Source organism: Fukomys damarensis, unplaced genomic scaffold (genome assembly GCF_012274545.1).
Source record: "Fukomys damarensis isolate Sample0158 unplaced genomic scaffold, DMR_v1.0_HiC HiC_scaffold_30, whole genome shotgun sequence".
Lineage (NCBI taxonomy): Eukaryota > Metazoa > Chordata > Mammalia > Rodentia > Bathyergidae > Fukomys > Fukomys damarensis.
In genome coordinates, this window is record NW_022900942.1 from 17,105,022 (window position 1) to 17,118,052 (window position 13,031).

Sequence of the window (13,031 nt, forward strand, 5' to 3'; positions counted from 1 at the left end):
AGAAGCAATTTAAATATGTTCAGGGACCATTTTCATCTCCAGAATTAAGGATTATTTTAATGTTACATCATTGCCTTTTCTCTTTTATTTTCCTTTTTAGTTTTATTTTAGGATTCCCTATTTTTAACGTTCATACAGAGATTTCTTTAACTGAAATACCGAATAGTTTCTTTGGTGCGAAAAACTATAATAGTACACAGGATCCTAATGAGACAATTAATAATGTGAAATAGGAAGTAAAGGGCTAAAGGTGTAAGGAAAAAGTGGGAAGGGTGGGGGAAAGGTAATAAGGGAGAGGAAAAAAATATGAGAAACTGAAAAAATGGAAATAAAGTGTTTGTAATGGGGAGGGGAGGAGGGGGTGGAGGGAAGGCAGGGACAAAGGGAAAAATGAGAATCAAGATCTATTATGTAAAGGTACAGAATCCCAATGATGAATGTAATTGTATTGTATACCTAGATTGTACCAATAACCTCAATAAAAAGAAAAAAAATAAATTAAAAAAAAACTGAAAAAGAAAACAGGTGTTATCATAAACAGCTTCTTTGGACTAATATTAAACTTTAAATGTATATTATAAATTTGAAAATAGTTGATATCTACTAACTATCACATGTAATCTTAAAATAATATGCATTTTGCACTGCCGGCGATCAAACTCAGGACCTTGAGCTTGTGAGGCAGGCACAGTGCCACTAAGATAAATCTCTGGCCAATAATATGCAAATATATTTATGTAATATATTTATACAAAACATTAGTATGCTAGAGGATTGTTAAAATGTACAAGAAACTCTGAAAGCTCAGTTATAAGAAAATAAGCTAATGATTTTTTTTAATGAACAAAAAATTAACACATAGCTTACCAAACACAAAGGTGAAATTTAAGCATAGGAAAAATGTTTGATATCATATGTGATCAGGGAATTATAAATTAAAACTACAATGACATACAGTATAAAACTATGAAAATGGCTAAAACTTAAAATATTGACCACCCTAAGTGCTGGCATTAATGTAAAGTGAACATTCACCCATGGTTGGTGGGAATGAAAATGTTGCAGCCATTTTGGAAGACAGTTTGGCAGATTCTGACAAAAATGAATATATCAAATGATCCAGTATTAATAGCACTACTTGGTACTTAGGCAAATGATTTGAAAATTTAATTCCACAATTACCCTGCATATAAATGTTTACGGAACGTTTTTATTTATGATAGTCAGACTTCGAAAGTGACAGACTTTTTACAAATGCTGAATGGATAGACAATCTGTTGTACATTCAGACAATTCAGGCTAACAAGCCACAAACAAATGGGGAAGAACCTTACATTCACATTCCTATGCTAAAGAAGCCAAACTGAAATGTGATGAACTGGGTGATTTCAACTACATGATATCGTGGCTAAGCTGAAACTATGGAGAAAACAAAAATGATGAGTGGTTAACAGGGTTTCAGGGAGTAAATTGTGCCCTGAAACTGGTATACACATGTTATTATACACTTGACGAAATCCACAAGTTAATGTGTAATGGATATTAAGGGTTTTGGTCAATTATGCATTACTGTTGGGTCCTTGATACACTACAGTAATGAGAGGTATAAGTTGTAGAGAAGTCCATGGCTGAAGCGTAGATATATGTGTGAACTACTCTTTCTTCTTAATTTTTGTTGTAAACTTAAAGGTACTCTTTAAAATTTTACTACACACACACATATGCACGCACTTGTATATATGTATATATGTATTCTGGGATAGATAGATAGATAGATAAATAGATAGATAGATAGATAGATGATAGATAGATATGCCCTTGGTTTTCTGAGGATTTTTATATTAAGCATTTATTTATATGTGCCTTCCTCTATATGTGTCATTAGCTGCTAAATATCTTTCAAATAATGTGCAATGTTTCACCAAAAATTCTTCTCCGGTCTCAGGACAAAGAGAAAGAATCACCTATACTGCTGTTTTTATTCCTCTTAGAAAACAAAAGGCAAACAAGCCATCATTTTCCCTTTGAGAAAAATTTGTTTCAATATTCTAGCCTTTCTCTTCACAGGTCTCCTGTTATGCACCACTCTCCACAACACCCTATCTGTGACTTCATGGAGGAGAGGCCAAGGATGGCATTTGTAAAAGAGGAACAATGCCAAAAAGACCTAACTCTCCAGAGCAGCTTGGCTATAATTGCTAATACAAAAGCAGTGTCTCAGACAAGCTCTTCTACACAATATGTAATTTTCTCAAAATCCCTGTGTAATGACTATCATTATTATAACTATTATTTCAATCTGTAAACTCAGATACAGAGAGGCTTAAGAAATAGAATAAAATAAACTCATCAGCATGTGATGCAGATGTTTCTGTTTCCAAAATCTATACATTTCCCATTACACAATGTTCATCTTATACTAAATGTACTTGAGAATGAGCTTGGGCTTAGTGGGTTTTATAAGAAACAAAATGCTTACTACAAATCAATCACCTTCCACTCAGCCTATATTTTCACTAACTACATTCCATTTTCTAACTTTTTCCTATACATTTGTACTCAAGATATTTTCTAGAATCTCTTGTTATAAAATAGTAGTGATTTTCTATTTTTAATTCAGAAACACAATTTCCCCAAAGTATAAATAATTAACCCCTCTTCTATCTCCAAGGACAATAATTCCTCTGATATCTCCAAAGTTTGGAAAAACCCTCCGAGTTTACAAATCTGTGAAAATATTTATTGTTGAAGATAGGAAGGGGAAGAGATGTTTCCACCACTTTACTCAGCGTAGCGAATAAATAAATTAGCTATGGCAAAAGTGCATTTGCTGTACATCTCAATGTTGCTAACTGCCAATAGCAGTGCTAGTTCTACCACAATTTGCATGCCACAGGTCATTGTTTCTGAAAAATAAATTAACCCTATGATCCCAGCAACTAATTGAACTTTAATGAGTATTTACTCACAATATCACTTGCACTGGCTGTCAGGTGGCTTTATATTCAAATGTTTTATCTTTCTAATATTCAAGTAGTTCAGATATAGAAATCAGCAAATATTCCACAGCATTTTAAATCATTTATAGTTTGAATACACTATACCCTGCAAATACTTCATTGACTAAAGACACCTCAAATATACTACTTAAAATATTATATAACTTAATTATTTTAAGTAAATTTAATGTGTATTGTACCCTTTATTCAATATCTTACCTCTGATTCTAACTCACAGATGACTTCATTGTTGTTTTGAGAAATAGATTCTTCCTTTATATCTCCTGATATTTGTTCCATTCCCTTTGCATGTTGACCATGAACAATGTCAAACTGAAAAAGAAAAAAAAAACTAAAATCACATGTTTCTATAAAGTCTGGCTCTAAGATATTCCACACTACTCTCATTTTTTTAGGTCTTCTTTTTTCCTATGTAGATTCTGGCAGGATATTTTTGCTGTTGTAATTTTTGTAGTGGAAGCTTTTAATATAACTGCAGTTGAAAAATATTAAGTTGTATGAAAAAAAATCAGCAAATCTCCATAAAATCCAATTCATCAATTGAAAACTGAGCAACATTCAGTTACCTTCACAGATTTTTGATGATGGACGATTTCTAAACTAATCCAATTAATCCTGATTTTTATTCCTGAATATTAATTAGTACCTCAATATTTTTATAATCCTATTCATGTCTATTGTCAGTAAATTATAAATAGTAGATGATGGTAGAAACAAATTTAAACAAAAGAAAAAATATATATATATGGTGGCTGGGCTAGTAAAATTTATGCAAAACATCTACAAAAGATGTCAGTATCTTACCATAAAAAGCTGCATAAAAGTTTATGAAGGTGAGAAAATTTGTAAATTCACTGATTACATCCCAACAATATAGTAATAATAATAATGTATCCCTTAACTAAACAGGTGTTTGGATTATTCATGTGTATACAATGTCATGATAAATTAGAATATAAAAACTAATATTATACTGCTTATTTAAAACATTTTTAAATATTCATGATATTGTCAATGTTAATAGTAATATCCTCAGCTCCAGGAACTGAACTTGATATATAGTGACTTAGTTAATGCTAGTAGTAACCTTATATATTATGTATAATTAGGATTATCCCTACTATATGGAAAAAGTGAACCATAAAGAGTCTTAAGCAAATTTTCCAAAATTCTCACAGCTAATAAACAGATGAATCAAAATTTAAGACTATATTTACTGAACTAATTACCTGAGAACTAAACCAATACTGCATCTATTGTTACAAAGTCATTGAAATAATTTTCTGAAAAGCAACAACCTGATAGGAAGAGAAATACAGAAAGCATAGCAGAAGATGTCAGCACTCAAACCAAATAAAAATGGACTAAAGTAAGAAAAAAGCTAATTTCTCAATGAACTGAGCAGAGAATCAATATTCAGGACTGAAACCATTAAAAGAGCACATGGAAAGCAAGGAGAACTTGAGCTAATACTACTGATTTTTATGAATGTCTATCTCTGCATACCTAAGCACTATCATGCAAGTTAAAGAGCTAGTGTTACCTTTAAATTTTAGGCCCATACAAAAGAAGATTCACTTTTATAAAAAGAATAGGAAGTAGCAAGTGTAAAATGAAGTCAACTGGTTGGGCTGGGTTCACCAAGAGAAAATACGATTAATTCTGCTAACTCAAAGCCGTTAGTATAACTCTGGAAATCTTGAAGTTTAGTGCAGGGGGAACAATATCAATCAGTAAATTATCCCAATGTCAAAAGGAGACAATAAAACAAATTTCTCTAAACAATGGGGAAAAATTCACTTTAAACATATAAATCATCCTACCTTCATTCATCAACTTGAGTGGAAAAGTCAAAGATCTCTGAATATGTGAAGAATTAAAAACCAAGAAGGTTTAAAAAAGGAATGATTAAGGCCAACAAGAAAAAACAGAATGTCTATTATACAGAATATCTGATTGTGCAGTGAGGAGATATTAAAAAGATGATATGATGTAATATAACAATATAATGGCAAAGATGAATACAGAATATAATGAAGGATGCATTATTTATTTTTTCAAAAAAACACTACTGTCTTAGGAAAAAAGTTAAGAGTATCAGTTTCAGTTTATCACAGAACAATTTTAAAATTTTTAAGATAACAGATTGTTCTTTAGGAAATTAAAAAAATATATATTTTCTTATATCTTTAGAAAAATTTACTAAACAAGTTGGAAGATGGAGAGGCTTAGTGTCTCAAAGTTTAGCTCTTGTCTTGGGGCTCTTTATGGCTTTACTCCACCAGGTGGCTCACACGTCCTCCTGGCACTGCCTTCTTATCGAAATGCTGGCAGTCTCCAAACATTTATCACCATCCTGCATTTGGCTCCTGCATTTTGAGTGTCAATGTCCAACCTCCTACATATCACGCCTAGAGACATCCAAAACCTATCACATGGAAATGTCAAATTCAGAACTCACATCTGTTTCTTTGTCAATCTTGGGCATCTTAGCAAATAGCAACTATCTCTCCCTTTGATCAAGCCAGCAATATTGAAAGTTAACTCCATTTTCTCACATGCCAACAAATGAAAAGCAAAGTGACTCAGATTATCCCTTGTAAACTATAATACATCCAGTTCTCTCTACTTCCAAGTACTATCGTGATCAAAAACCCACAGGGTCTGTCATTTCAGTTATGCTAATAGTCTCCATAATCACTGCTTCTCCCCATGGCCCCACTCAAAACAGTAATCAAAGAAAGTTTTTAATTCATATCATGCTACCCTCTGCTGAAATCCTTTACTATCTCCCTAATCCATATGTCAGACTCCTTTAATCTATTTTCCTATAGCCCCTCTGCCCTCATCTCTGCTTCTTGCCCTTATTCTACCCTACTCCTTCTTGCTGTTTCTTGTATAATCTCAGCACACAAGAGAAAAATAATAAATAAAATATTGCACAGACACAATTATTAAAACAATATAGACAAAACTACAGCAAAGAAAAGTAATAAACAGGTCATGGAAACAACTACTTTCTCTTCTTGAAACTAAGTTAGTTTTAATTATTCTAAAGTTACACTTTGGGCACAAAATAATTTTAATCTTGCCACTAAATTTGCAACTTTAGTTTTATATTAATGAAGTTGTAAAAAATTCTATTTAGCAAACTAAAAACTTGAAAGCAGTAAAGTTTTAGATACTAAAGATGATTAATTTAGCAGCATTATGAATGTCATCCACAAATGATATATCACATTAGTTAAATTGAAAATGACAGAAATAGGGAATACTGGATAAAGTGAGTCATCATTAGAAAGCAATTTCCAAGTTCATGTCCTTTCATTTAATACCTATTTAATGTATTCTCTAGTAAGCCTTTTTTCCTCCTGAGGATGCACCATAATATAATTCCAGAATTACATTTTAAAACTCCTCTTTCCATACTGCAGTGTTTTTGAAAACTTAAACTGGGCAGTTTGCCATATCTCTGACTTCAAAAATATCTGCCATCATTTTCTTTGGGAAATTTAGCAATATTTTATATAAATCTTCATTGTATATTCAGATATACATGGAATGGAAAATCTACAGATGATATCTTAAAAAACCAAAACGATAGTATACATATAAATAAAATATTTTCCTACATATTACACATATATATATATATATATATATGATTGGCAAAGCAAAATTTATTTCAAAAGGGCACAAAAATATAACCTAACATATTCTGTTATTTTTATATTATGTCTCATTTTATTTGGCAAAGATTAAGAAATCAGACTCCAAAATTTTGTTATTTGTGAAATAGTATATGGAATATTTATGTCAGTATCATTAACAATGCAACATAATTCAATCTGCCCTAAACCCCAAGCCCGCCATTTCTCCATAGAGGATGTTGTAGCTTCATTCATGGAGAAAGAAAAGCTATGCATAATAAAGCTCTCCAGCTGCCTATTGTAAAAATTAAATAACTGCATCTCTATAAATCTTTGCTCTTGCAAAATAATTTAAGTGACTGTCCTAGAAGTAAAGACTAATCATTCCATTTGCATTTGGGATTGATAGCTTTGCGATCCTTGCCAGTCTAAGAATTTTTGCTTTCTTTTATATAAAGTCTCCTTGCTTCTCCTCATTAAAACTTTAGTGCTCAAAATTTTCCATTTAAACTGGGTTTAAGGATGTGTGAGAGGTCAGAATTACAAGATCTTCCTCTATTCTGGTCTTGTAGCTTTCCCTCCAGCTCTGTCTTTCCTCTGATTATTAATACTTGAAAGAGGTTGCTACATTCACCTTTGTCATATAGTCCATCTCACCCTGTACCCCACTGCCCTCTATATTTGTTAGATTTTCCAATACACAATATTCAGTCCTCTCTTATGCAAATGTTTGGAAAAATTTGATATGGTTGTAAGATTGTCTTGTTCATAGTTTCTTCGGCCTTTCAGTGCAGACTCATACTAGTGATTCTCCAGAAAGTTTTTAGGCCTTCAGCTTTGGACCTGAGCTGCATCCTTGGTTCTTCTTGTTCTTCATGTTCCAGCTCTTTTAACTGAACAACTGCTGGATTTTTTGGCTCTTCATCATTCAAACAGCCATTGTCGTTTAAAACCAGGGGGTCATTACCACTGAACTATATCCCCATTCGTTTTATATATATATATATATATATATATATTTCATATTTGTATGAGTAATTTTATGTTATACTTATTATATTGGTTATCTTCCTCTAGAAAATTTTAACCAGTACACCTAACATTTCCACCTCAATTTCTTTCTTTGTTTTTGTTTGTTTGTTTGTTTGTTTTGAGACAGGGTCTCACTATGAAGTCAAGACTGACCTGGAAATCACTATGTAGCCTAGGCTGGCCTCAAACTCACAGTGATTCTCCTGCCTAAGCCTCCCCAAGTGCTGGGATTATAAGAATGCACCACCACGCCCAGCTCCACCTCAATTTCTTTTTCTTTTTCTTTTTTTTGGGGGGTACTGGGGATTGAACTCAGGTCCTTGTGTTAGCAAGGCAGGCCACCGAACCGCTGAGCTAAATCACAGGCTCTCTACCTCAATTTCAAAACAAATGTAGAATATAATTCATTGTCTTTCTCACTAAATTATTCTTCCTATTTATGTGCCATTTTGATATTGTCCACCTTATTGAAAAAGTCAGAAATTTATTAACTTCTTCTCTCCCACTTTGTTTATATACCCAAACAGTCACAATTAACCACCAAAGACTAACATTTATTTTTTTGCCTGCAACTCTTTTTATCTTGCAATTCTCCACATCACTTCCCTCACAATAAGTTTGGAAAACTCAATTATTACTTTCTGATGACCATGACAGATTCACAACAGTGTCTCTATCATCCTTGCCCCCCAAATTCTTATTCAAACACAAGTTGAGTCATTTTTTTAAATTATAATCAGGGTGGTGCAGGTCAACAAATTTCAGAAATTCTCTCTCTTCATTGACTTTATGTTGATATGTACATTTTCTATTTGACTCTTGGAGTAAGTACTGAATATCAATGAATTCATGGTTAAAGGCCAAGTTTTGTCAGTTTGCCAGGTTCTAGTATTAATAATTCTTCCTACAGAAGATGAAGAATATAAGAAGCAAATGTACCCAACAGAAGGACATTTAAATTTAAAGATATCAAACAGTAAGTTTACAGTTCCAAGCAATTTGAGTTAAGTATAAATATTTGGAATAGTCTTTTCAAATGTACTTAGAAATCACAGAAAGACATTTTGTACTTTAATTCATAGATTCAAAAATTTTAGCAAAATTACCACAAAGTAAATTTTACCTAATAATCTCCTCTCTACTTAAAAAATAGTAAGGAAGACAGCTTTGCTAAATTAAAATGTGATTTCATCCTTCAAATCAAAATAAGGATCTATTTTATGAAACATCTTATATCAATTGCCTCCGAAATCTTTTGCTCTCTTGATGATACATCCATTACATTTTTACAGTTGGTCTCAGAATAGCGTTATTGATTGAGTCTAGATGTCACCTCGAAGGCTCATGCAGTCATCAGTGAGGCTTTTTCAGAGGTGGCTGAATCTAGAGTGTGTGGTTTACTTATGATACAATGCTAGGATTAAAGGTGCTAGGTTTAAGGGGGAGGGGGTAAATCAGTGATGACTAAATCAGTCCACTGATTGGTTTGGTACCACTCAAGACTCTAATCTCGGTAACCTGGATACAATATAAGGGACAGAAAGAGGTTTATCTTGTCCCTTGTGTGCTTTGTTGCCTTCTGCCCACCATGAATTGTATCTGCTCTGTGGTTTCTGTCTGCCAGGCCTCTTTGCCTTAGAGCCAGCTGATTATGGGTGAAAATCTCTACAAAGTGTGAGATAGATAAATAAACCCTTTTTCCTCCCTTAACTTGTGGGTGTTAGATATTTTGTCTCACCGATAAGAAAAATAACAAAGATAAATATATTTAGATTTTTTAAAGTTCTAGTAAATTTAAACTATTGACATTATATAATCAAATTCAGTACTGTAGCTATATATAAAGTCACCATTAAAAATCCAATGGAATTATTGTACACCAATATCAAACTCACTAAAAGAGAAATTAAGGAAGCATCACCTTTCAAAATAGCATTAAAGAAACTGAAAAACTTAGGGTCAATTTAACAAAGGAAGTAAAAGACCTTTACATTGAAAATGACAGTACTCTGAAAAGGAGGTAAAAGCAAATATAAGAAAATCAAAAGATATCCCTGTTCTTGGGGAGGAACAATCAATATAGTGAAAATTGGCATACTTCCAACATTATTACACATATGTAGTAAAGCCCTGATCAAAGTACCACTAGCATACCTCACAATCTTAAAATTAATTTGGAACAAAAAGAAACCTAACATAACAGAAGCAGTAATGGGCCACAAAGGCAGGGCAGAGGGTATTACAATCCCTGGCTTGAAACTGTACTACAAAGCTACCATGATAAAAACAGCATAGTACTGGCTGGCAATTTAGCTCAATGGCACTGTGCCTGCCTCCCTCACAAGCACAAAGTTCTGAGTTTGATCCCCAGTATCAAAAACAAACAAAAAACAGCATAGCATGTTACTGATGACAAAACAAAACCAAATAGAACAAAACAAACAAAAGACCTAAAAATCAATGGAAGAAATTAGAAGATACAGAAACAACTCCAAACATATTCCACCAACTTATCTGTGATGAAGGAGCCAAACAAATTCACTGGAGGAAAGATGGCCTCTTTCAAAATGGTGCTGGATTTGTACCAATAAACTCAATAAAAGAAACAAAGAAACAAAGAAAACCAAAATGGTGCTGGAAAAGTTGGCTTTATTCATTCTGAAGATTAAATTTAGTCCCATATCTCTCATCATTCACTAAACCGAAAATGAAATGGAATGATTTAAATATTAAAAGAGATTATCTATAGATAATGTGAAACAGGAAGAAGAGGGAAAAAGGAGAGAGAAATTGGGAGGGGTGGGGAAAAGGAAAGAAGGGAATGGAATTAATATGAGAAAGTGAAAAATAATGGAAACAAAGTCTTTATAGATAGGGAAGGAGGGTGGGAGGGGTTGAAGGGAGGGCAGAGGAATGGAAAATAAGAACCAAGATTGATTATGTAAAAGTACAAATTTCTAACAATGAATGTCATTATATTTTATATTAAATGTACCAATAAATTAATTTAAAATGTTGATATTTTATAATTATCTAAAAACTATTAAAACAAACACTAAATTTGCTGGACGATAGCATAGGTAGGACTCATGAAGACCAGGCTGGGGATTTAGCTCAGCGGTTTTGTGGCCTGCCCTGCAAGTGCAAAGACTGGAGTTCAATTCCCTGTACAAAAAAACAAAACAAAAAAGAACTCATGAAGACCTAGGTGTATGGAAAGATTTTATGAACAAAATCCCAATCATGCAAAAAATACTAAAAAGAATCCATAACTGGGATCTCATCTTATTTAAAAGTTTTTACACAGCACAAGAAATCACCAACATTCTGAACAGACAAAACAAAGAGTGAGCAAAAATATTTTGCCAGCTGTTCCTAAGGGAAAAGATTAATATCTAGAAGATATAAAGAACTCAATAAAAAATCAGAGCCCCAAATTTAAAGACTCAATCCAAAAATGGGTATCTGAAATGAAGAGACTTCTCAGATGAAGAAGTACATGTAGCATCAAATAGATATATGAAAAAATGTTCAATATCACATCATTCAAGAAATACAAATTAAAACAACCTTAAGATTCCACCTCACTCCAGAAAGGATAGCTATTATCAAGAATTCAGTTAATAACAAATGCTGGTGTGCTGTGAGGAAAAAGAACTATTCTGTTGGTGAGAGTGTAGATTGATGCAACAATGGTAGAAATCAGGGGGAGATTCTTGAAAAATCTAAACTAGAAGTTCCGTTTGGTCCAGCAGTTCCTTTCTTGGTAGCTTTCTGGAAGAATTAAAAGCATCATACCACAGTGATATAGGTACACTCAGGTTTATGGCAGTACAATTTGTAATTGCTAAATCTTGGAAACAGTCAAATGCCCATCAATGGATGGATAATGAAGATGTGTTTTATATATATATATATGTACAATGCAACACTACTCTGCCATTCTGCCATAAAGAAGGACAATCTTAAGACATTTCTAGGTAAATGGATGCACCTTGAGACCATATTCTTAAGTGAAATAAATCAGACACACATGTTTAAATATCATATAGCTTCTCTGGTGTGAGAAACTGAAAGGGTAAATAAGGACAAAAATATGTAATAGATATTGTGAAATAGGGAGATAATATTCAAATAGAAAGGGGAACAAGAGAGGGAAGAGAAGGAAAAATGGACAGGAAAAGAAATAAAGGGAACAGAAGGAAAAAAGGAAACAAAGCTTTTGCAAATGAGGGAAAGTGGGGTTGAAGGGAGGGAAGGGGATTGGGGAAAAAAGAAGAATCAAGATATATTATATATACCTACAAATTCTCTATGATGAATAGGAGCATTGTGTATTTCTAAAATGTACCAATAAAGTTAATGTTTTAAAATATTGACATTATAAATAAAATGATTATATCGTTTTACTCTAATCGATATTTAGAAACTTTAGATAATTGTGATTGCTATGTTTACAAAATCTTAAACTTTCCAATTTTATTTTTCAACACTAATTTTTATCTTATTTGCTCCAGATTATATTGCCATGTATACTAGTATTTGAAAATTATTCTACTCTATGATATTCAAGAAAAGTTTATATGTAAGAAATGTGTACATATATTATTAGTATAAGGGACCAGAGATTAGCTCAGTGGCACTGCACCTGCCTCACAAGCACAAGGTCCTGAGTTTCATCCCTGGTACTGGGGTAAAAAAGAAAAAGAAAAAAGCATTATGACTAAAAGGCATCAAATAATAAATTTCTCTTGGATTTGATAATCTTAATAAATATGATGGGTACACACTTGCTTAAGATGCTACATATTCTGGTAACATTATTAAGCATAAACTAATCTATTACCAGAAATGCATCTCTTAAAGAGATAGATGAATAAATTGTTCAATTAATTTGTGTATCCATGGATGAAATTACTTATTGATAGAATGAGATGGGAATTATCATGAATATTTCTGTTGTTGTTCATAGAGACACTGAAAATATTAGTCTCACATTAGTTAGAAATTTAAAATGTTTTGCAACTGCAAATTCATTGTTATATTATTTTAAATATCCTAATTTTATGCAAATCCACATTTTTCTTATATACCAATATACCAAAATATAGCCTTGTTAGGTACTCTCAACTTTTTGCACTGTGGCAATATGCACTAAAATAACACTGGTGACTGGAGATGAGAATAATCTTCATTTGAAATGTTACTGGAAGGTCATATGGGAACGCAGAACTTGCTTGTAAAGCTCTATCCTTATGCAGATTCACTGATAAAAGATTACATATGACAGTTTTGAATGTGGAATTGAAAATCACATTACTATTTCTGT

The 13,031-nt window shown here is 32.5% G+C and overlaps 1 protein-coding gene across 1 annotated transcript in view; it reads right to left on the reverse strand.

Moving 5' to 3' along the window:
* Ccdc102b (coiled-coil domain containing 102B) overlaps nt 1-13,031 on the reverse strand; it is a 121,915-nt gene that overhangs the window by 36,047 nt on the left and 72,837 nt on the right. Inside the window, exon 5 of the mRNA XM_010607290.2 lies at nt 3,219-3,332. Within this exon, the coding sequence (XP_010605592.1) occupies nt 3,219-3,332 (114 nt within the window). The remainder of the gene's footprint in view (nt 1-3,218; nt 3,333-13,031) is intronic.